Source organism: Stenella coeruleoalba (assembly GCF_951394435.1).
Source record: "Stenella coeruleoalba genome assembly, chromosome: 10".
NCBI classification, from domain to species: domain Eukaryota; kingdom Metazoa; phylum Chordata; class Mammalia; order Artiodactyla; family Delphinidae; genus Stenella; species Stenella coeruleoalba.
The window spans coordinates 64,077,972-64,103,008 of NC_137156.1; the positions used below are offsets into that span (position 1 = coordinate 64,077,972).

Sequence of the window (25,037 nt, forward strand, 5' to 3'; positions counted from 1 at the left end):
ATATTTTTTAAAAACCTTGGCACTGTGTCTGGCCCATTAGGGAAATGTTGGTTACAGCTTTGGCTGTTGGGATCTGTTTCAGGTTGGTTCCCGCAACCTTTTGGCATGCCCCCATCCTTTTGTTTTTTTGAGAACCTCCGTATTTTCTGGCACCACAAGATGCTACAGGCTCATCTTGTATGTTCCCCACCCACGGCCTAGAATCAGCCATTTTACCAAGCCTGCCTTCCTTCCTTTCACTGGACAATGATAGTCAGAAATCAAAGCCTTAACACCGGGTATACTTGTTACTAGGCTGTCTCAGCAGAGTGAGGTAATATAAGTAAAAGTCATACACGTAAAGTACACAGATGTACTCACATTGTTTCTGATTCTAGCCAGCTGTGCATGTACTGAGCTGCATACTGAGGTCTCCAGTCTAACCCGTCCTCGGGATTCACTCCAGCCTTCCTTCCTTGTGTGTCTGTAACTTCCCTCTCCTGCGGTATACACAACGTTCTATCATCCATTTACTTCTTTGTTCTACCCCAGCACACCTGCGAAGCAATTTCGGAATTGCAGCCCTCTGGGAAACAAATCTACCAATTACAGTATGCTCTTTACAGCTCCTTTCATCTTTAGCCTTACAATTTCCAGGCAAAACACTGTTTTCTAAAGTGATTCAGATCAGCCCCTTTTCCCGCCAGCCGCTTCAATGAGGTCATGTCATGCATTTGTATAATGTTCGTGTCAATCATCAACTTACCACCTCCCAGCTCTGAATGCACCCTTCAGCATATGCACTGAGCTGGAATTCCAGAGTGAGCGCGATGGTCAGCTTTCTCAGTAGAGGGCGCCGGAAGGACATTGCAGGAGAAAGGCGTCCTCCTGCCAGTTCCAGTGAGGGCCAGGGGAGGGCAAGGTGGGCGTGAAGACAGGCAGTCTGGGCTGCGCATTTGCAGCCTGGGTCTGGTGATTACCTTTTCCAGAGCCCTCTCCATACAGAGCCGGGAGCCCCGTGCAGCCTGCGTGTCCTCCTCTAGCGCTGGTGCCCGGACTTCCTCTCCAAGCCCAGGGTCACACATTGAGCTGCAGCCCCTGTGCAAGCCTCCACGTGGCTCAGGCACTCAGAAGGCCTCCTGGCCCCAAGGCCCCCAGTGGACGTCTCTGCTATCCCTGGGCTAACCGCACCGTCTCCAAGGAGACCCGAAGCCCTTCCAAGTTTGTCCTCCCTTAAGGATTCTCCCTCAGCCCTAAGTTTCCTTATACCTTAGAGTTACTCTTGGATTATTTTAGTTTTTTATTGACTCTTCTGCTGCCCTAGGAGCACTGCCTCTGGGAGAGAAGGTTAGCCTCGGCCCCAGAGGAATGTGTCCTAATTTAATAAAGCAGCCCAATTATGACACCTTGGGACCAAGGCCAGTGGGATGAGAAATGCAGACTCAGGTTGGTGGCCCTACCCCTGGGCTGGTGGCAGGACAACTCCAAGTGCTGGTGAGGATTAGAGCAATTGAAACACTCATAAACTTTCAAAAAACTGGCTTATCTACCCAACTGTTGGGCTGCACCCCACAGACCTACAAGGCCTGTGCCTGCCCCACTTAAAGACCAAAGAAAGAGCCCGGAGTCAGCAACAGAGACGTCAGTGGTGTAATGGATGGGGGAGCTTACACGTCTGAAGCGAGGTCCTGGAGCGACACCCGATTGTGTGCGGTGGACGGGGAAAATGAACATGGTGGCAGTCTTCGCTCTGGGGCAGGGGGGAAGGGGAGATTACCAGTTACAGGGGAATTGATGTCAGGTGGGCTCATTAGTTACCAGGGAAACCAGCGGAGGGGCACGCCCCTCACCGCCCCTTTGATAAGAACAATCACGGGGGCAGGAGTTCAGGAAGGTCAGTCGTGTGTAAGATATAGGTGAAACAGACACTGGTAGGACAGGGGAGGTACAGAGAGCCATCTTGAGTGGCCCGACCATACACCAAAAAAAAGGCATATAGGGCTTCCCTGGTGGCGCAGTGGTTGAGAGTCCGCCTGCCGATGCAGGGGACACGGGTTCGTGCCCCGGTCCGGGAAGATCCCACATGCCGCCGAGTGGCTGGGCCCGTGAGCCATAGCCGCTGAGACTGCGCGTCCGGAGCCTGTGCTCTGCAACGGGAGAGGCCACAACAGTGAGAGGCCCTCGTACAGCACACACACACAAAAAAAAGGTATATAAAGGTGCATAAGAAGACATGTCTTAAGAATATGCATAGTCCCATTATTTGTAATAAGCAAACACTGGTGTGGATAAATACATTGTGATTTTCATTCAATGGAATATACACGATTAGGAATCAATAAATTATGGCGGCATGGCACAACATGGATAAATCTCACATACATACTATTGGGGAAAAGAAATGTTAAAAGATAAACTGAGGCACATTAAAATTTTCAAGAGTTTGAGCATGTATCAACTGGAATCAGGCAGCACCAGACTGAAGGTTGGCTGGCTATGCTCCACCGACAGGGGCTGGGGGAGGCTTTTTTAGAGAAGACACAGAAGCTAAACAAGGAGACTATCTGATTGGCTATAGCTTACATGGTTGACTAATTTGGGAAAGCCTAGTTGGCTATCTGTGATAGGTTGTGCTTAAGTTTCGTTTTCTCAGATTCCAGTGCATTGATTCTGGCTGAGGTTTCAGTTTGCTTACAAAGACTACCAAGTCAGAAAAACCACCTCAGTCTAACAGACTCCTTCTTTAATTACCTTAACAGAAACAGGGGGTTGTGTTAAACATTTTAATAATAATTTTTATTTTTAAAAAAATGGTCATTTAAGTTTTCACTTTTTTTTTGCACCATTAACAACAGAATTATGAAAAACTAAAACTCAAAACATAAATAAACATGCTCCAAGAGAAGACAAAGGGGCTGAGCAGTGAGGGTCCCTGCCCACTATGGGGGTCTCCATTTTCACGGCCAGAGCAGGCTGGGAGCTCTGCAGTCAGGTACCTCGGGCCTCAGAGCACTCCTGAGTCCTGCACCGGCCTGTACATCTCATCCAGATATCAGTAGGTCCCACTGAGCTGCCTCAACTGCTGTGCTCAGGAAGGCATTCATATGGCCAGTCACTTGGTCTCACATTCATTCTGGATTGTTCATTACATTAGCCCTGGCCCAGGCTCTGAATTTTCACTCACAGGGATGGTGAATTTCAGTCAATAAACAGATAATCAGTACTGAGAACTTTTATAATATAGAGAGCAAGTTGTCTTAATGAGAAGTAAAAAATTCTCAGTTGAATGATAATAAAAACGGAAGTTCAAATGGAACTTTTAAAAGTCCCAAAGATGGAAAATTCTGTTCTTAGGAATTAATTACCGATTAGAAGACTGGTTAGGGTTTTATCAGTCTGAAGGAGGAACTAAATTGGTTTACAAAGCGTTTTTTTTTTCTTCTTCTTCTTCTTCTTGCACTCAGCACAGGACAGGGACAGAGCAAAATGAAAGAAAAACCGTGGAAGACATCTGTATTAAAGTTGACTAAAAGAGCAATTTCCTTGGGGAGTAAGATCCTAGAGGCTAAGGTGGCCAGATTTGAAAAAGAGACCCATCCTGACCCAAATGCTCTTAAAGCTGGGACTCTGAAAGAGGGCATTATTTTGGGATGGATAGATCAGGGATGATGACACGTCCCAGCAAAAACCAACAGAAAAAGAGGCAAATTATTAGAGAGAAAATGGAAATTATCCCGCAGATTGGGAAGCTGTGGACAGTTGCCCTGGAAAAACCGACAGGAGCAATTGCAGGACCATGCCCATTCCTCCCTCACCCCACCCCCAGGCCTCGGATTGGGATTGTTCTACAGAGCAGCAACAGAATTTGGACAGAATTCATTTAACAATCATTCAAGTAATTCTTGAGCACCCAGGCACTGTATGGGTGGATAAAAATTCCCTGCTCTCCTATTTCAAATTGGTTGTTTCCTAGAAACTAAGGCTATGTCAGGACGTGATTTAAAAACAAACCCCCAAAAAGATAAATATAGAATGGTGAGAGGGAAAGAGTGTGGGAGGGGAGGTGAAGGGTGTTACTATATCTAGGGATTGAGGAAGGCCTCCCTACGGGGGTGACATTGAGGGGAGACATGGAGGAAGTAACTGAGCAAGCCCCGCTCTAGCTTATCACGTTCACAGAGGAGTGAGGAGGCCGGCCCGGCCAGGGTGTGGCATCCGGATTGATTGATTGATTGATTATTTATTTATGTATTTTAATTTGGTTGCGCAGGGTCTTAGTAGTGGCAGGTGGGCTCCATAGTTGCGGCTCGGGCATCTGGATTTTTTTTTTTTTTTTTTTTTGCGGTACGTGGGCCTCTCACCATTGTGGCCTCTCCCGCTGCGGAGCACAGGCTCCGGACGCGCAGGCTCAGCGGCCATGGCTCACGGGCCCAGCCGCTCTGCGGCATGTGGGATCTTCCCGGACCGGGGCACGAACCCGTGTCCCCTGCATCGGCAGGCGGACTCTCAACCACTGCGCCACCAGGGAAGCCCAGGGCATCTGGATTTTAAAAAGAGCTCTTTGGCGACTCTGTAAAGGCTGATTTTTCAGAGAGAACACTATGGGAAGAATATGAATCAAGGGGCTATCAAAATTGTCCAGCCAGCAAATAATGACAATCTTTTCTCATTATTCCAACACATAACGAGGAAGTGATGGTAGGTAGGGAAAAGAAGGAATGCACTATATGCTGAAGTTGCTTCCTGCTCCTTGCACCTGTTGGAAAAGCAGGCAGGTGGCCCCAGCCCTCAGGACTGCTGGGAAATGCCAGGAGGCTTTAAACCCTTCTGTATTCGTTTCTTCACTTACTACCACAAGCTGGGTGGCTTAAAACAATGAAAATGTATTATCTTACAGTCCTGGAGGCTGGAAATCTGAAATCAAGTTGTCAGCATTATGACTCATGTCTGAATGAAGCTCATCTAGCACATGTTTTCTCCATAGGGCACATCCCAGCCTTTGTGCTCTTAGAAACTCAGGACACTACTTCAGCACTACACTTGGGGCCACTTTAAACAACAGAGTCACCAACAAAAAGCACAAAAATTCGAAAAACATGGCACAAACAGACCATGAAAAGGACACCTGTTTACAGCATGAGAGCTGATTCAAGACGGCAGAGTGCCGTCTCGTTCCCTTTCAGCTGGGAGCATGTGCATTGGGTAACTCAAATTTTTCCCACTCTGTGCATGTCCCAAGCTTTCAGAGATGGCCTCCTCAGAGCAGCTGACCCAGGGCCCAGCCCAGGGTTCAGAAAGAGTGTCAGCGAGTGTCTAGGCTGAGTCCTGACCCTGTTTGAAAGAGAATGGCCCCTGGCTTAGAAGCTGAGATGAATGTCCAGAGGGACCAGCCACAGCCATTCCCCATGAGGAAGGGACAGAACCTGCTGTGCCCTGGCCAGCAAAGAGGCAGTGATGCAAGCTCCTATTTATACACATAAATTTCCGTTTCCGGAGTGGATGGGTCCCTGTGAGAGTTGAGGGTGTTCCAAATAAGGTCCTGGAAATTGTGTTTGTCAAGCTCTCCACATAAGAGACCAGCATCTAAGGTCTCTCTTCTCTGTACCAGGCACACCTAGAATCCTTCCACATAAAAGGCACATTTTGGGCTTCCCTGGTGGCGCAGTGGTTGAGAATCTGCCTGCCAATGCAGGGGACACAGGTTCGAGCCGTGGTCTGGGAGGATCCCACATGCCGCGGAGCAACTAGCCCTGTGAGCCACAATTACTGAGCCTGCGCGTCTGGAGCCTGTGCTCTGCAACAGGAGAGGCCGCGATAGTGAGAGGTCGGCGCACCGCGATGAAGAGTGGCCCCCGCTTGCCGCAACTAGAGAAAGCCCTCACACAGCAACGAAGAGCCAACACAGCCATAAATAAATAAATAAATAAAATTTAAAAATAAAAAAGGCAAAATTCCTTTAAAAAAAAAAAGGCACATTTCATCCTCCAAAAGCCTGAAGCCACTTGTTCACTGCCGCACAGACCACAGACCCCTGACTTCCAGTCCAGACTCTCCCCTGTACCCTCACCCTCTTCCTAAATCTTTTCCTAATCTGCCCTGAGGTTGAGAGTACGTGGGAGGAGTACAGAAAAAGAATTTGAAAGAGAAATTGATTAAGCGGGCTCCCCAAATCTGGTTAATTTGTGACCCGAGCCAAGTAACATATAGAAACAAAACTGGAGGGTGAGGAGGGCAGACTCTGATGGCCCAGGGTGGGCCTGCTGTTGAAGGAGCTGAACTCTGGTGCAGCAGCAGAGGGCGGGAAAGAGGTGCCTGTGAGGTTGCCAAATGCTGCCGTGGCCAGCCCCTCCCCCTCCCCCTCTTCCTCCCCACCCACCCCCACTGCCTCCCTCCCTCCCGCTTCTATCCCTTCCTTTTCCATCTACAGCCCACTGCTCAGACTGCCAGTGCCTGACCCAGCTGGTGGATGCCACCAGGCAGCCCTAGGACTGGTTCCCCCAAAAGCAGGCTCTGTAAACCTTGCGGGAAGGAGGGACACCTCCGTCTCCCTCTCATGTGATTGCTACCAGGATCTCTCCAGGTTTCCCTTCCCTTCCGCTTCCTCGTGTGGTCTCCACCGTAACCGTAACCGTGCATCAGAAGCACTTGGGGAGCTGTTTAGAAACGGTGATGCCCAGATCAACTCAATGAGAACTTCTGGGGCTGGGACTAGTAGTGTCCCTGTGAGACACGAATATGAATATCCCGCTCTCTTCTCTTCAGCCCCACGGAGCTTTCCCAGGCCTTGGCATACCCCACCCCTACCCCAGAAACCCAGAATTCTCTGGAAAAACAGGTAAGTGATGTTACTCATGGTAGTTAGAGAGGAGACATTCAGCCTATGTTAATTTAATTGCGACAAACACTCTCACACCCTTTAATACTTGTGTTCAAATATTTATATCATTTAAGCGCACAGAGTTTTCAAATTAGAATATTCTCACCAGAGCAAGGGGCTAAAGGTAATCTTTACGTGACCCAGAAACACTATTTGGGTATCTTTCAAGATCTCCTTACATCATTATTTTCAAAGGTGGTTTTAATGAAACAGAACAGGATATGACATTTTCACACAATATCTCATACCAGCTACAAAGTCAGACCGATCCTTTGTTTAAATATTCTCTGGTCACCACCTTGTTATCTGAATGAGCTTTACGCTGCAGAAGAGTATTTGCATTTGTTCAACTGCAGGGGAAAAGGAGGAGGCCATTCTCCCCTTCAGGAGATCTCTTTCTTCAGCAGCAGTTAGGAGGCGGGCACAGGAATTTCTTTAGTTGACACCAGGCAGGACCAGGGAGTGGACAGTGGAACATGTACTGAGTGGGCCCTACAACCTGAAGGTGGGAGGGAAGGTGGGTGAGGGAGGGAGGGAAGGTGGGTGCTCTGGGTGGGGTGGATCTGGGCACAAGGCAGGAGGGCAGGGACGGCAGAGGATGGCCCGGAGTGCAGGGCTGGGGTTTAGTGTGGAGGCGCGGATACGGCCTTGGGGGAGCATGAGCCTGGCAGGGCTAAGGCTGGTAGAAAGGCAGGGCTGGCCTGTGAGGGGTCTGAACGCCATGCTACAGCCCCATGTAGCTGGGGGTTTCCGCCTCTGGAAAGACCCGCAGCTGCAGTGTGGAAAGTGGCTCAGGCCGCCCTGGAGGCGCCGGCAGGCCAGGACAGAGGCTGTTCTGCGGGCCTGAGCTGAGGTAGGAGCTGCCAGCCTGGAGGACTCGCTGAGGGCAGGGCTTTCCTCTCCTGCTTTAGCACCCACCCTGGCGTCAGCCCCGCTGCTCTCTCCTTCCTCCTTCCCTAGCCTGTCCTGGAGGAAGTAGGGGATGATGAAGCACCTCGGAGTGTGGCCATGGCCTCCCACCCACGTGGGGACTTTGTAGCCTCATCTCCAGGGCAAAGGAACTACAACAGCTTTGGTCTCCAATGGGTGGAAGAGTGGGCTTGGGAGTTGCCTTGGCCAGCTTAGTGTCTGTGAAACACAGTCCCACAGAGACTTGGCACAAGCAAGGAAGTAAAGAGCAAGGGTGAGGATGCAGGGATGCAGGAATTTGAGCAAGGTCCCAGGATGGCCGTGTCCTTCTTTGCATCTCTCCTCCCGGATCGTGAGCACAGCAGCCCAATGGACAAGGATTTTCAAATGTTACTTCTAGAAAGGGAAACTGCAGCCTGTCTCCACCATCTATAGGGCTTCGGAGGTAAAAAGGTGTGTTCCCAGTTAAAGGTGGGCAAATAGCAGAGCCAGGCTGAGATCCACCCGTCCTGACACGGAGTCCAGGGCCCTCCTTTGGTAATATTTTGCTGGATGAAGCCATGCATTCCGTGTCTTTCGAAATTCCCTGTGGAGCCTAGTGCTGTTCTCAGAACTTGGAGCCAGCATCAACTGACCTTTGGTCCTTGGGGCAAAGACCTGGTCCATGAGCCCAGTCCAGGGACATAAAGGGAGAGTGGGTCTGAACCCTTGCTCTCTAAAGTGGGAAACCTCATGTCCTGCTCCAGATCCGTCAGAGCCCGGGAGACACTGTCGCACCCAGCTCACGGGGACAGCAGCGATGCGTCAGGACATGGAGGCGTGGAAGCAGGTGTTCCAGGAATTAATCCGGGAGGTGAAACCATGGCACACGTGGAAACTGACACGAGACAAAAGCCTTCTTCCTAACATCCTGAAGCCAGGGTGGACACAATACCAGCAGTGGACCTGTGCCAGGTGAGTAGGGAATGCGATAGCAATATTCCAGAAAATTCTTGCTTATTTCTTACGGTGTACACTCGTTACTTGTCTTGTTGTGCTCACGCTTGTAAACTGAAGATTACAGGAAGCAAGGTGCCCTTGATCCAAGACGTTTTGGCTTCATTAAAAATTTTTCCTTTTTACACTGAACCGCAAAACCATAGCAGGACTGGGCTAATGCCCAGATACAGAGAAAACAGGCTGTGAGGGGTGAGGGTGAGAAGCAGTGAGGGAAAGAGAAGGGGAGGAGTGGAGGCTATTTCCCTCAACCGCAGGAGAGTTGGACGAGCAGGACCCAGGGCTCATGCTCCCTGCATTGGGAGACCTAGGGTCCAACACAGAGTCCGTGGGGAGAGGCCCTGTGTGCTGAGGAGAAGCGTCAGGGAGGGGGCAAGAGGACGGGGAGAGCTGAGCAACACACAGCAACCTTACCCCTCTCTACTCCAAGCTGATGGAGTCTTTTTAAAATAGGACTCTCAGAAGTCATCCAGAGTCTCACCCTCTCTTTTCCAGTTGGGCAGAGCCCCAAGGATTGAGGGTGGGAGGCTGGGACTCTAGCTCGGGACTGGGGCCGTGCTCATTGCCTGCCCACCAACCCCTCGCCAGGAGAGGGTCCGGGCAGAGGAAGAAGAGCTCTCTTCTCCTGGTGGTGCGTGGTTTTCCCAGGCCAAGAGCATGGGAGCAGAGTCTCAGCTCATTTCTCCCAGTTCTGGAGGCTGGAAGTCCAAGATCAAGGTGCCAGCTGCTCTTCTGAGCCACAGGCTTCTCCTTGTGGCCTCACATAGCAGAAGGAGCTAGGGCGCTCTGTGGGATCGCTATTATAAGGGGACTAATCCCATTCCCAAGGGCTCCACCCTCACAACCTAATCACCTCCCCAAGGCTCCACTTTCTAACACCATCACCTTCAACGTTAGGATCCCAACATGGGAATTTGCGGGGGGACACAAACATTCAGACTACAGCACTTATCCACACCCACTTGTATCTATTTTTGGATTTCAGTTCAGGGTTCTTGGGGCTGTTGCACTTGTAGCCTTTGACCCACTTAAATCTACATTTGAAGAAGCCTTGATTTGGGGTCAAGAGACTGGAGTTCCAGTCCTGCCTCTTCCACTCACTGGGGCTCTGGGCGTGACAAGTTCCCAGCGTGTGCCTCATCTCTAAAATGATCACACCGGACTTCGAATTTGCCCAAGATTCCTTCCAGCTCTGATGGCTTGTGATTTGCTGTTTTCATGGCAGACACATCTGTGGGTCACAGAGCATGCTGGTGGCACAATGGAGAAGGGGCTCGGGATTTCTTCCCCACTAATCCATGACCCGGATCAAATCATGTTTCTGTGTGTCCCTCCGGCACAGCCCACAACTGGGCCATACTGGGCCAAGCTGAGGGTCTTGTCTTCTTTCTCCACAGGTTCCAGTGCTCCTCATGCTCTCGAAATTGGGCCTCTGCCCAAGTTCAGGTCCTTTTCCACATGCACTGGAGTGAGGGGGAATCCAGGGGCCAGGTGAAGATGAGGGTCTTTGCCCAGAGATGTCAGAAGTGCTCCAAGCCTTCGTTTGAGGTTCCCAAGTTTACAGAAGAGAACATCTCAAGGATCCTGAACAACCTGGTGTTGCAAATTCTGAAGAAATGCTATAGAGAAGGATTTACGTTGGTGGAGATTCCTATGATCAAGGAAATCTCTCTTGAAGGGCCACATGACAGTGACAATTGCGAGGCATGTCTGCAGGGCTTCTGTGTGCAGAGTGAGTTAGGTCTGGCCATGTGGTCACCAATATCCAATTACCACCAATTACCTCCCACAATAAGCTCCCCCATCCTCGGGATCACCACCGAAAAACCTTCTCCCACGAGGAGTAGCACCGGAGGGGATGCAGTGAAGAAAAAGAAGGTATTACCCAGACAGTCGTTTCCTGAGACCACACAAGCTGAGAGCCTCCCCATTTCCTGGAGCCCGAGAGCAAACACCAACTTCCAGGCAGAGAGAAGAGACCAGAACTCCTTCAACAATTGCACTTTCCCTTCCCACACAGCCCAGCGTACCAGGAGCTTAGGCATGAGCTGCTGCTGCTGTCTCATGCTAATAATCATCATCGTAATTGTGGTAAAAACCACTATCTGAGCCTGGAAAGCATGATGTTGAGTTTATCAGACACACAGTCATCTATTGTATAATCCCATTGATGCAAAATATTCAGAATAGGTAAATCTAGAGATGGCAAGTAGATTTGTGGCTGCCAAACAAGGGACTGGAGGGAGAGGGGAAGTGGGGAGCAACTATTTAATCTGTATGGGTTTTTTGGGGGGGTGATGAAAGTACTTTAGAGGTGATGGTTGCACAACACTGTGAATGCACCAAATGCCATTTATTTGTTCATTTTAAGATGGTTAATTTAATATAAATTTCACCTCAATTTAAAAAAAAAAGAATGCTGCAATTTCATTCATTCTCTAGAGAACTGAGACTGAGGCGTTTATGGCTCACAGAACAGTTTGGAAATCTTAGGAAACCTGGGGGCCCTCTCCCCAGACGATTTTGCACAGACCTTCTGATGTCAATCTGTGGAGGCGTTTGCCGTCCAAAGCATTAGTCTGAAAAGCCGGGTTCTAGAGCAGTGGTCTCCACCGAGGAGCTACACGCAGCTGAGGGCTGAGGCAGGACCATCTGCCCAGGTGGGGAGATATCCTTACAACTCCATTTAATTTTTGTTTGTACTTAACTATTTCTTGTCACATGTTTTATCATGTATGTTAATATATTAGTAGAATGGTATAGTGATATGATAAATAAATACACACCCATTTGGAGTGGGTGTTCAGTTTCTCATTGACAGGGTTGCAAAATCAAAAACATTGTTACGGGGGACCCTGTTCTGAAGGACCAAGGGTGGAAGTCTGTCCATGGATTCTCACCAGGATTCTGAAACCAAGTTGCTTTCTATACAAGTTTTCTATTCTGATTAATGAGAATAATTTTAAGACTCATTCTCACATCTTTTTTTATCTAGAAATAGGAATCCTTCTGTATATGTAGCTAAAATGAAAGCAGTAGTCATTTACAGCAAATGCTCCTTTTCACTCGCCCTTGTCTCCTTCTCCATCTGCCTGCCTCTCTCATCAACGACAGTGGTTCCTGAAAGCACAGGCTGCTCAAGCTGGGACAGTCTCTAGAACTTTTTCATTTTGCAAAACTGAAACTCTGTAGCCATTAAACAACAACTCCCCTTTTCTCCCTCCCCCTAGGCCCTGCTAACTATCATTCTTCTTCCTGTTTGTATGAACCTGCCTACTTTAGATACCTCATACATGTGGAATAATATAGTATTCGTCTTCTGGTAACTGGCTTATTTCACTTAGCATAATGTCCTCAAGGTTCATCCATGTTGTAGCATGTGACAGGATTCCCTTCCTTTTGGGGGCTGAACAATATTCCACTGTATGTATGTACCAAACTTTGTTTATCCAGCCATCCATTGATAGACGCTTGGGTTGCTTCCACCTTTTGGCTGTTGTGAGTAGTGCTGCTGTGAACATGGGTGTACAAATATCTCTCTGAGACTCTGCTTGCAACTCTTTTGGCTATATACTCAGAAGTGGAACTGCAAGATCATATGGTAATTCTACTTTAATTTTTTGAGGAACTGCCATGATGTTTTCTACAGCAGCTGTACCATTTTACAGTCCCACCATAAGGATTCCAATTTCCTCACATTCTAACCAACTTATTTTCTGTTTTTTTTTTATATAATAGTCATATCAATGGGTGTAAGGTGATATCTCACAGTGCCTTCGATTTGCATTTCTAGAAAATGCAATTTTTTATGATGTAAGTTTACACTTTCAAGGCAATATCAGGAATAATATTTGTACAACTCAGCACAGAGATAACTATTGGGAACAAAACAGAAATGTGTAGCTAAATTCTTCACAGACTTGCTATTCATGTTCAGACGTTGAAGCATAGTCTACATATCTGTATTAGGCAAACTCCAGGAACTTAAAATGTAATAGTGGGACAAGACAGAACAAACACATGCCTAAGAAACAAACATCTAAGAGAAAAGAGGGTGCCCCAGCAGCCCATAAATAGCTGGAAGCTGAGTGACCAGTGAGGTGGGGAAGGCATGCTGGGTCATTAATATAAAAAGGGGTTCTTAGTGGAAAGCAAATCATAAAATATTAAAGTGGGGATCAGCCTTAGAAATTGTCTTCTCCAACTCTATTTCTTACAGGTGGGGAAAATGAGCCTCACCCAAAGTGAAGTGATTTTTCCCAGGATTATACAGTGCATTTGTGAAAGCGCTGGCCTTGCAATCCTGGCTCCGAGTTCCAATGTTGACTATCGGCCCCTTCAGGAGGTTACAAAATATGTTCAGAAAGTCACAAAAATAAACATGCTCTAAGTGAGAACCAGGGACTTCCCCAGTGGTCCAGTGGCTAAGGCTCTGCACTCCCAATGCAGGCGGCCCAAGTTCGACCCCTGGTTAGGGAACTAGATCCCACATGCCGCAACCAAGAGTTCACATGCTGCAACTAAAGACCTCACATGCTGCAACTAAAGACCTCACATGCCACAATGAAGGTTGAAGATCCTGCGTGCTGCAACTAAGACCTGGTGCAGTTAAATAAATAAACAAATGAATAATTTTTTTAAAAAATCAATGATGGAATTAAAAAAAAAAAAAGTGAGAACCAGATCTTGTTTTGGATCACTTCATTGCCCATACCTGGGGTTACAGGAGCTACCTGGGGTTGACCAGTCACAACTGAAATTAGACTCTAGTGTAGCAGCTGATTACTAAAGACTGAAGTCCTAGCCCCAGACAGTGTCCATCCTTCCCTCAAAGCCACAGCTCTACTGGTGCAAGCTCAGCCTTGGGTCCTCTTTGTCTCCCTGGTGAATTTTACAATCAAGGCAAGTTCATCTATTTAACATCATATCTTCTTTGGTCCCATTACCAGTGTTTAGCTGCTTTCTTTCCTAAGAATTATGAGTGGTGCTAAGGCCCAATACTCAACTATAATTTGCTTCCTCTGTAATTTATATTATGCTGCAATAAAATGACATAAGCATCTCAATTTTTCACTCTGGTGAAACAGCTGGAGACTCTAAGCAGAGATTTGAGCTGCCTATTAACACTGCAGTTTGGCATCATTTCAAGTTTTAAAGCTTAGATGTAATTTCCTAATTTTTAGAAATAAATCCAATACACATACCATAAAATAAGCATTTACACCTATATACACTACAGAACGATAACTAAGAAAACATACAGATGACCAAAAGCACATGAAAAGATACTCAACATCACTAATTATTAGAGAAATACAAATCAAAACTACAATGAGGTATCACCTCATACCGGTCACAATGGCCATCATCAAAAAGTCTACAAACAATAAATGCTGGAGAGGGCATGGAGAAAAGGGAACCATCCTACACTGCTAGGGAGAATGTAAATTGGTACAACCACTATGGAGAATAGTATGGAGGTTCCTTGAAAAACTAAAAATAGAACTACCATATGACCCAGCAATCCCACTCCTGGGCGTATATCTGGAGTAAACCATACTTCAAAAAGATACATGCACCCCAATGTTCATTGCAGCACTATTTACAATAGCCAAGATATAGAAGCAACCTAAATGTCCATTGACAGAGGGATGGATAAAGATATGGTACATATATACAATGGAATATTACTCAGTCATAAAAATGAATGAAATAATGCCATTTGCAGCAACATGGATGGACCTAGAGATGATCATACTAAGAGTCGTAAGTCAGAAAGATAAATATCACATGATATCACTCATGTGTGGAATCTAATTTTTAAAAATGATACAAATGAACTTATTTACAAAACAGAAACTCACAGATTTCAAAAACAAACTTATGGTTACCAAAGGGGAAACGCTGTGGGAAGGGATAAATTAGGATCTTGAGATTAACATACACACACTATAAAATAGATAACCAACAAGGACCGACCATATAGCACAGGGAACTCTACTCAATACTCTGTAATAACCTATATGGGTAAAGAATCTGAAAAAGAATGAATATATGTATATGTATAACTGAATCACTTTCCTGTACACCTGAAACTAAAACAACATTGTAAATTGACTATACTCCAATAATAAAAAAAAGATAACTAAAAGTATCTAAGTTTCCTTCCCACTCAGAAAGGGAAAGACAGTAATTGACAGAAAGGGAAAGACAGTAACTGATTTCCGGAGATCACTGCTCACAATCATCATGAGTTACCCTAAACTGGTGTTTGGCAAGCATGCCAAATGGTCATTCTAGAAAGCTAGAGTCAAGAAATCTGGTGTAGGTCTTGCTATTAATTAAAATGCTCTACTCAATGATTTCACCTAAGTGTCTTTGCCCCTTAACTTCCAGCATATGAAAAATGGGTATAGTAATAAGCTTTTGGAACCAGAACATTTTTCTCCTAAGAATTATATTTTCTTTCATTCATATTGCTTTAATGTTCATACATATATTCTACTATGCAAATTACTTTTCCAAATTATGAATCAGTCCATATGCATCATGCAAAATGTTCAAATCTCTATTATCTCCACTAAGATGCTTATTCTACTTTAGAATCTTTCTGCATTTTTACATTAATATGAATAAAGTAAATAGTATTTCTACAAGCCTCATATTTAATAAATATATTTCTTTGGGGATGTTATGTAACATGAAATAATTACATATCAATGTAGTACTTTTTCAGTTATTTTTATGTAACATCGAGATAAGGTTTTTGCACAAAAGACTGGTTTTATTGAAATAAATTTTACATGAGCTATGGACAGTCAATTTATGCGAAAGCCCTCATTTCCCCACTTTTCAGATATATTTTCCATTTGGCTGTATGTAACATACACTGTAGCATGAAATAAAATTCCAAAATCATTCACGTAGTACAACTAATAAATTTGCATTATATTTGTAAAGTGTTATAAAGAAAAATACAATTGTTTGAGGTTCGGTTGAAGTGATTTCTCATTTTCCTATTCTTTCCATCTCTTAACCTACTTCTCAGAGTTTGTCTTTAACTTGAAGCAGTACTCTACTGAAGCATTACTATGTGACTTTAGACTGTTCTGCCTGCTTTATGTCTGTTGAGGATAAAATATTTAGAGTTATGATTAAACCCATTAAGACAAAATATTGGGTGTCTATTAACCCCTCTGGGGGTAGACTGGTTCTTCAGATAAGAAAATAAAAATCACTCTTCATTTCTAGCCCAGATTAACTTCTGAAAAGCCCAAATGGCTCGACCATGTTATACAATATGGTAGCTACACTTGGCTATTTAAATTTAAATGTAATTAAAAATTTAGTTCTTCAGTCACACCAGACACTGTTCAAGAGCTCAAGAAGCAGATGCATCTGGTGGTTACTAAATTAGACAGCACAGATGCAGAACATTTCCTTCACTGCATAAAGTTCTACTGGACACCACTGGGCTAGACCATATAGGAGTCGATTCATATATAAATATATGTGAAGATATGCATTTTTTCCATCTTAGTCACAAAACCTACTTGTTTAAACTTAGCTTCAACACATTCACAATCCTGTTTATTTTAGTCCAAGATAATAGAATAAAAATAGATATTTGTACAATTTCTCCAAATCCTACAATGTGATATCAAAGTTCAAAGCCCTGTAATGAATACCTTCTTTGCCAGTGTAAATCCAGTCTCCTGAGCTCCCTCTGGACCGCAGCGTCTTGGCCACAGGCAGAGTTCTCCTGTGGTATCTGCAGAGAAGCCTTGCTAGGGACTCCTCATCAGTGTGGACTAGTCATTCCCACTACTTATATGGCCACCTTGGAGGACAGGTCCCTGGAGGCACGGTCTCTGCTCTGTGCTCTGGCAGGCGCCCCAGAACCCCCAAGGGGCCCACTCAAGGCAGGCTGACCACCCATGCAGGCCACGCAAGGCTTCCCAAGATCCCCAAGGGGCCCACTCAAGGCAGGCTGACCACCCACGCAGGCCACGCAAGGCTTCCCAGGACCCCCAAGGGGCCGACTCAAGGCAAGCTGACCACCCATGCAGGCCACGCAACGCTTCCCAGGACCCCCAAGGGGCCCACTCAAGGCAAGCTGACCACCCATGCAGGCCACGCAAGGCTTCCCAAGATCCCCAAGGGGCCCACTCAAGGCAGGCTGACCACCCATGCGGGCCACGCAACGCTTCCCAGGACCAGCCAGGCCCACACTTGCTCCACTAGGGACACCAGCACACCATCTAAGCCCCATGCCTGGGCAGACAATCCAGCCCTTCTTTCTGCCCTCAAGGTCCAGATTATACCTAAAGTCTTTCCTGAAAGCCTACACTTGTAAAATATAACTTAAAACATGAAAATAGCCATTTGTATAAACCCAAGGAAAACTGTCCTCAGTAAAAGAAATAATGCATTAAAACTCTTTCACAATAACAAAATAAAAAAGTCTCATCTGACTAGTCCAGTATAAATACTCTTCTCACCATCCCTTTATCTCCAGATTCCTGAAAACAATGCAATCAACTTCAAATTTTGGTCTTTAAGTGATAATTTTTAAAAAATAACACATTTTCTAAAATATTAAATGTGCATGATTTGGAAACAAGTGTATGCAAATGAACCTTTAAATGTCAATATATAAACCCATTTATCAATTCTCCAGTCCACAGAGAGAGGTACTCACATATTTGAAATTTGAAAATCATCTTTCCTAACAACTATGACCATGGTTTCTAGACTTTGTCTTTAAGCACAAGCCATTATTCGTCTATGACATGACCCACAACAGGAAGATTTACAGCTCCACAAGTCAGGAAAATTCTGTAGTCTTCTGATGGATGGCATCAAAGCTGAAGGCTGAAAGATACTTTAGTGGCATAGCTGGGAACAGATTCTGTAACAAAAAGAAAATATATACTCAACCATTCCCCATTTTATTATGAAGTGTAACTATGTCAAAACACAAATTATTGCCACTTCATACTTCAAGTATAAATGCATTTATTAGAACTAAGTCAACTACCGCAAATGTATAGTCTGGCGTTAGAGATATTTAGATCTAAGAAGAATACATTATTATTAACTCTCATTCTTTTGCAATCTTTCCAACCAACTCACACAGCTACATCAACATCTTGGAAACTGTATGATCCTAAAATAATAAAAGTTGACAAAACAAAAATAGATGGCCAAGGATTTGGGACTGGGGATGCCAGGTGGAAGGGAATATGGTTTACAAGAGAAGTTTGGGCTATTCCTAAATGAAGCACCATCTTATTAATAACCCTTTTATCATACTTACTCTTCCAACTGGTTACTCCCCACTCTCTCTCTCTCTCTTCACAGCCAATTTTTGTCAAGGTATGGTCTATACCAATAGTTCTCAAGGTGTGTTTCTCAGACTCAAGGCATCAGTATCACCTGGGAACTTGCTGGAAATGTACTTTCTCAGGCCACACCCAAACCTGATGACTCAAAAACTCTGAGAGTGGGGCCTGCCGCTGATTCTCATGTGCACTAAAGTTTGAGAACCAGCGAGGGGCTTCACTTCCTTATCATTCTTGAATCATATCAGGTTGGATGTCCATGTAGACTCACTAAATCTACTTTTTTTCCTTAGAGTGATGAACTCTCTAACTCAGACATTAGTCTTATGGGGAAGGAGGAAAAAGAGAGAAGACAACATGATGGAGAAAAAAGAAACAAACTTAAAAAAATTCAAAGCATATGTCCAGCATAAGTTGAACTATTAAGAAATCACCATTTTCGCAGGTCAAAACCAGCTGAATATTGGCAATATCATTTAGTTCAACCTACTATGAATATGTGAAGTATAGAATTATGATAATTATTTAGAAATAAATGAATGGAATCAAAATCTATCATTACTAAAGTTAACTTTGAAAATCAAATTATTTTATTGCTGGCCACATAGATCGAAAGATTAATACTTATTTTCTCTAATTTGTTCTTGCATTTTTATATAATAGCACTATAATACAATTATGAAGAAACGAATAAAATACAAGAAGGTTTTTCACAAGAGGAAAGTTATATGACCCAAAGATAAATTTTGATAAATAAATGGTTCTGTTATTTCAGTTTCATGTTTAACATAAATTTCTAATTTATTTCATAATATTTCAGCATGCAAAATTAGGGATGGACAAACAGATTAGAGGTAACTATATAGAAATTTTCTTAATCTAATTGAAAAACTTTTAATTTGCCAATAAATGGTATTTTTCATTAATGTGATGAGACATGCATGTTTTCTGAGTGTGACTGATGGAACCTGCCCCCAGGTGCTTGTCTTCAAAGTCTTGGGGGCCAGGGCTACCTCCTCCCTAAACCTACATGCGTGACATCTTTCTTTCAGGTCTGCACCCGGCTTATCAGGAAAAGAGACCTGAAAAATTAAGGGGTAACTTGCAGGCATCTACACCCAGAAAAGAGGTGGGGATTAGGGCTTCCCTCGTGGCGCAGTGGTTGAGAATCTGCCTGCCAATGCAGGGGACACGGGTTCGAGCCCTGGTCTGGGAAGATCCCACATGCCGCGGAGCAACTGGGCCCGTGAGCCACAACTACTGAGCCTGCGCGTCTGGAGCCTGTGCTCCGCAACGAGAGAGGCCGCGACAGTGAGAGGCCCGCGCACCGCGATGAAGAGTGGCCCTCGCTCACCGCAACTGGAGAAAGCCCTTGCACAGAAACGAGGACCCAACACAGCCAAAAATAAATAAATAAACAAATAAAATTTAAAAGAAAAAAACTTTCTAAAAAAAAAAAGAGGTGAGGATTAGAAGAACAAAGGCTGATTTATGCCTTTTCCTGTGTCTAGACGTGACAGAAGGAAGGGGTTCTAAGGCTTCTGAAACACTTCGGAAATAGCCACTGGGGAAAACACTTCTTTCTCAGCCCTTTCCTGAGGTACTGTGACCGCCCTGTATCTTCACCACCCTATGGGAAACCAAAACTAATTGCATCTACTTACTAATCTGCCATCTTGTTTCTTCCTTTTGTGATTTTTACGTAGGTGTACCTTGATTTATACGAGATGACATTTTTTAAAGTTGAGTTTAAATGGATTTTGACATGGAACCTTCTTTTCCCATTAACTAGAATACTGTTTTATCAATATCATTTCATTGACAAGCCACGTAAAGTTAGTAATACAATCTTCACATTTTAAGTGCTTGTTTCCCAGCCTCTCTGTCACATGGTTGTAGATGTATTAAGCATGCTAATGCACTAGGAAAATTTCATTATTTAAGGAAAGGCAATGTATCTTTTTTTTTTTTTTGGTAAATAGAAAAATAATTTACAAATTATTTTTATTTATTGGTTATTGCCCCTAACCAATTAACTTTTTTTTTTTTTTTTTTGCGGTACGCGGGCCTCTCACTGTTGTGGCTTCTCCCGTTGTGGAGCACAGGCTCCGGACGTGCAGGCTCAGCGGCCATGGCTCACGGGCCCAGCCGCTCCGTGGCATGTGGGATCTTCCCGGACCGGGGCATGAACCCGTGTCCCCGGCATCGGCAGGCGGACTCTCAACCACTGTGCCACCAGGGAAGCCCCCAATTAACTTTTTATCAGTTTGACTTATAGCAATAAATGTGTTGCATGAGTGAATGGAATACTATACACTCATTTTAAATAATTTTGAATATGAGTAACCTACCTCTTTCTTTAAGATCTTCAATATAGGCTTTCATAAATTCTTTATCAAAATGTTGGCGATCTTGTTCACTTTCCATCGTTTCATCTTGACACTGGGTATTCTCAATAGGATTGTCTATAAGACTTACAAATCTATTCAAGAGAGTATGGAAAATATCACATTTTCACCTATGTATTTGTATTGTGCAAAAATCCTCTCAGAAGAAGTCAAACTTTGTGGCATTAAATCCCAAGTTCTCACTTCTTCTTAGAAGTCACAGCTAACCACATAATATGTGTCACCAGTGGAATTCTACTGTGCAATAATCCAACAGGATTATAGAGTCAGGTTACAGCAGAGACTGTACAGAGGCTTGATGGGGAAATGACAGTTACTTAGCCACAGACAGAGGACAGCGGGCAGGAAGCCATGAGGTGAACGATAACATTTAGTGTCCCCGTCATATACGAGTCTTACTATGTTTGTTTAATATTACTCCCAATTAGTGACATCAAACTCTAAAATGATGTGGCTACATTGAAAAGGACTCATAAAATCACCACCAAGAAGGTATTTAAAAGATGGAGTACATCAAAAAAATCTAGAAACAATAAATGCTGGAGAGGGTGTGGAGAAAAGGGAACACTCTTGCACTGCTGGTGGGAATGTGAATTGGTTCAGCCACTATGGAGAACAGTATGGAGGTTCCTTAAAAAACTACAAATAGAACTACCATATGACCCAGCAATCCCACTACTGGGCATATACCCTGAGAAAACCAAAATTCAAAAAGAGTCATGTACCGAAATGTTCATTGCAGCTCTATTTACAATAGCCCGGTGATGGAAACAACCTAAGTGCCCATCATCGGATGAATGGATAAAGAAGATGTGGCACATATATACAATGGAATATTACTCAGCCATAAAAAGAAACGAAATCGAGCTATTTGTAATGAGGTGGATAGACCTAGAGTCTGTCTTACAGAGTGAAGTAAGTCAGAAAGAAAAAGACAAATCCTGTATGCTAACACATATATATGGAATTTAAGAAAAAAAAATGTTATGAAGAACCTAGGGGTAAGACAGGAATAAAGACACAGACCTACTGGAAAACGGACTTGAGGATATGGGGAGCGGGAAAGGTGAGCTGTGACAGGGCGAGAGAGAGTCATGGACATATATACACTAACAAACATAAGGTAGATAGCTAGTGGGAAGCAGCCGCATGGCACAGGGATATCGGCTCGGTGCTTTGTGACCGCCTGGAGGGGTGGGATAGGGAGGGTGGGAGGGAGGGAGACGCAAGAGGGAAGATATATGGGAACATATGTATATGTATAACTGATTCATTTTGTTATAAAGCAGAAACTGACACACCATTGTAAAGCAATTATACCCCAATAAAGATGTTAAAAAAAAAAAAAAGATGGACTACTGTGACAAAAAAAGAAGCTAAAGGAGACAATCCAAAATGGCATTTGATCTAATTTCTTCACAATTTTGAAAGATTCAACAGCCACTGACCCATCCAGGCCAGCGGTGATGGGAGTGCTGAGTATCTGACCAGGGAGCACCGGTGCCTTCAACCAGCAGGTAGCATTTGTCCAGAAATCCTCTGAGCTCTACCTCCCCATGCCATTGGCCAAAAACTACAAAATCCTGTAAGAAGGCACCAGAACTTCTTGTTCTTAGAGTACGAGAACCATCTAATCTGGTTCCTGAGACGGGCACACAGGCTCCAGGTGCTTCTTGCTCTTCCCTTGTGTCTGAATGGGTCTCTACTGGGCTCTCTGTCTACTCACTTTAAAGGTGTGGATGAGTCACTAAGGGCTGTCGGGAGCTCCACCAAGTGGTCCCCGCTGACGACTAACAAGGTGAGCTTCTTTAAGTTAAGCAAGGCAAAGGGAAGATAGGTCAGCTTGTTCTTATACAGGAGAAAGGTCTGCAGTTCTCGTAGTCTAGGAAGATGTAAAAGGGATTAGAACACAAGGACTTAGCCTCATAGCAAGAAAACCAAAGTAAATTATAAATAAATTCTAGTAGGAAATCCCTAGTTAGTTTATTTTTTAAGTGACTCATAAGAATAAACTAACTTTACAATTTAAATGAATAAAGTCATGCCGGGTGACATGATTTGGGTTTCTTTTTTAAGTTTTTACTGACTTAATTGACAGTTAAAGGCAGAGATACAGCAGCAGGATAAGCAAATTACACAATATAAAGTAGGCCAAGATGGAACTTAAAAAATCAGTATATTCAAGTGTCTACTGCATTCCCAAGGGTTAACAGGTCATGGGAAAGAAATCATATTAGAGTTGGAGTGAGAATAAACAAATTCTGGCAACATATTTCCTTTTGTATGTCTTGAAAACACAGTTACTCTTCTCTCATCACATTTTGACTTTAAAACAGGAGTAAACCTGCAGAGTGAAACGGAAATGAGAAAAACATGCTCCAAATATGTTTTACTCTGTTTTCCATTTTGTTCTAACTCAGTGCCCCTCTCTCTAGTTTTTTCTTTCATTCATTTTCAAAATTTTGACTGATCCCACAAAATATTTCACAAAGTTCCCCTTATGTTTCAAACTAAAACAATTCCCACTTAGCCTCATAAACCAGGGAAGTATCCATACACATCATATGTACCAGGAGTAGAGAAAGGTCATATGAGACAGCATTTGGGACCAAGCCATTTTCGGTTCCTATGTCCCAATAGTTTACTTATGCTACTTTATAACGAAGACTGTGGATTCCAGGAGGCCAGACAGTTTGTTTCATTTACCACTTTGAACCCAGCCCACTCTCTGGGCCTGCCTAGTAATATTGGTAGAATGAATGAATGAAGGAATCGTATATGATTTAGTATAATAGTTACTTTTTAAACAAGAAATAGCTGTAAGGATATAATCTGAAGACATTACTAAGTACATCAATCAAAGCAGTAAATGAAACTAATAAAAATTATCCTGATATCCCAAATAGAATAATATATTTTGATTCTGTACATAATAAATTTACTTTTCTACTTCTGGGGAGGAAAGGAAAGTTAATGTTCCATTCTATTGAGAACTAAAGTAAATTAAAGATGTGTTCAAACTATATACTATATACATACATATACATACATATATATATATATACACACACACATACACATACACACACACACACATATATATATATTGACCAACACAGGTCTGAACTGCGGGTCCACACATTACAGTACTGCATGGGTCCATGGTTGGTTGAATTCACAGATGCAGAGGAGCCCCAGGTACGGAGGCTGACTACAAATTACATGCAGGTTAACCACCTCGTTGTTCAAGAGTCAACTGTACATGTATATGTATGGTGCAGACTGGGAATTGTCTTATTCTATAAAGAATCAAACTGATTTCCTGGAAACAAGAAACTCTGGAAAATTAGTTGATCTCACAGAACATTCACATGTTATGCATGTTTAAAATGTTAGTGACTAATTCATATACCTCACCTTCAGAATGCAAGTAGCTACCTGTCTATGTCTTGTGGCAGGTCACTCAGGTTATTGTTGCTGATATCCAACCACTGCAAATTAGACATCCGCAGGACACAGATCGGGACACTGGAAAACTTGTTTGCTGAGATATCTACGAATGAAACTTGCTTCAAATTACTTAACTAGGAAGGAATAACAAAATATTCTAATTACTTTTTAGGAGTGGGAATTAAGTTCAACTAATAATTTTGAGATTGATGTCTCTTCCCAAAGGCATTTCTATGAACATATGCAAACCAGATCAATATAGTATGTACGTTGAGCATCTACTAGGTGTCATTCACTGTGCTACACGCTGGGGGTGCTAGGATGAAAAGCACACAGTGGCTGCCCTTGAGGAGTTTATACTTTCATAAACAAGCAATGCAATTTTATGTAGTTAGAACTAGTGTGAAGTTTCCAATTTGCAATGTTCAGTAACACAAAGAAAGAAGTGGTTAATCTGCCCAGCATCACAGTGAGGTGAGGGTCAGAGGTCAGGAAAGATTTCACAGAGAATGGAGTATTTGAATTGGGTCCTGAGGTTCCCTGACAGATGGAAAGGTAGGGGAGGAAACTCCAGGTGGGGAACAGCATGTGCAAAGTCAGAGAAGACAGAAAGTGCAAGCCTCAAAGAGTAGGATGACCTGGGGAAGACTGTCTTAATGGGCTTTGGCAAATCTTCAGAAGACTCACATGTGAACCGGTAAAGTGATGTGGCAAATGATCAGAAATCTCCCCTGTTACTCTGAACGGCGTGCCCAACAGGACTTACTCATGGAGTGGACATGGGGCATGGGAGCAAGAGAGGTCAAGGGTGAGTTGGCTTGCTTCCAGCCTGCACATCTGAGAGAGGACTGGGTCCCTCTCTCAGATGGGGAGGACTGGGGAACGAGCAGCTTGTGTGGGGAATCCTGAGTCCTGGCTGTGCACCCTCACCGGGACCACTGCCCAGCATTTCCTGGGTGACATGGGTGCTAAGAGCGGAAGTGGCCTCTTCCTCCCACCCGGAAGTTTTCAGGAAAGGAAAAGAATACGCCTTCTAGGACTAGATAGAATCTGTGGCCACGGCCTTGTCAGAGC

General features: G+C 44.1%; 2 protein-coding genes across 4 annotated transcripts in view; one reads left to right on the plus strand and one right to left on the minus strand.

Annotated features, from left to right (window-relative positions):
- The window catches only part of LRRC2 (leucine rich repeat containing 2), a 66,978-nt gene that overhangs the window by 11,565 nt on the left and 30,376 nt on the right, over positions 1-25,037 (minus strand). For 2 of the 3 annotated variants that reach the window (XM_079933794.1, XM_079933795.1), the window contains exons 6-9: positions 23,952-24,097; positions 22,240-22,395; positions 20,457-20,587; positions 15,304-17,672 (exon numbers count right to left, since the gene is read on the minus strand). In XM_079933794.1, the coding sequence (XP_079789920.1) occupies positions 17,623-17,672; positions 20,457-20,587; positions 22,240-22,395; positions 23,952-24,097 (483 nt within the window). In that variant the 3' untranslated portion in view covers positions 15,304-17,622. Of the gene's footprint in view, positions 1-15,303; positions 17,673-20,456; positions 20,588-22,239; positions 22,396-23,951; positions 24,098-25,037 lie in introns of those variants that run through there. The other variant, XR_013830146.1, reaches the window with a different exon arrangement.
- On the plus strand, positions 6,738-10,870 carry RTP3 (receptor transporter protein 3; the record flags this gene model as incomplete). Its single annotated transcript, XM_079934327.1, has 4 exons — positions 6,738-6,814; positions 8,512-8,719; positions 10,159-10,493; positions 10,782-10,870. The coding sequence occupies exons 2-4, from the start codon at positions 8,565-8,567 to the stop codon at positions 10,868-10,870; spliced, it is 579 nt and encodes a 192-aa protein (XP_079790453.1). The 5' UTR covers positions 6,738-6,814; positions 8,512-8,564.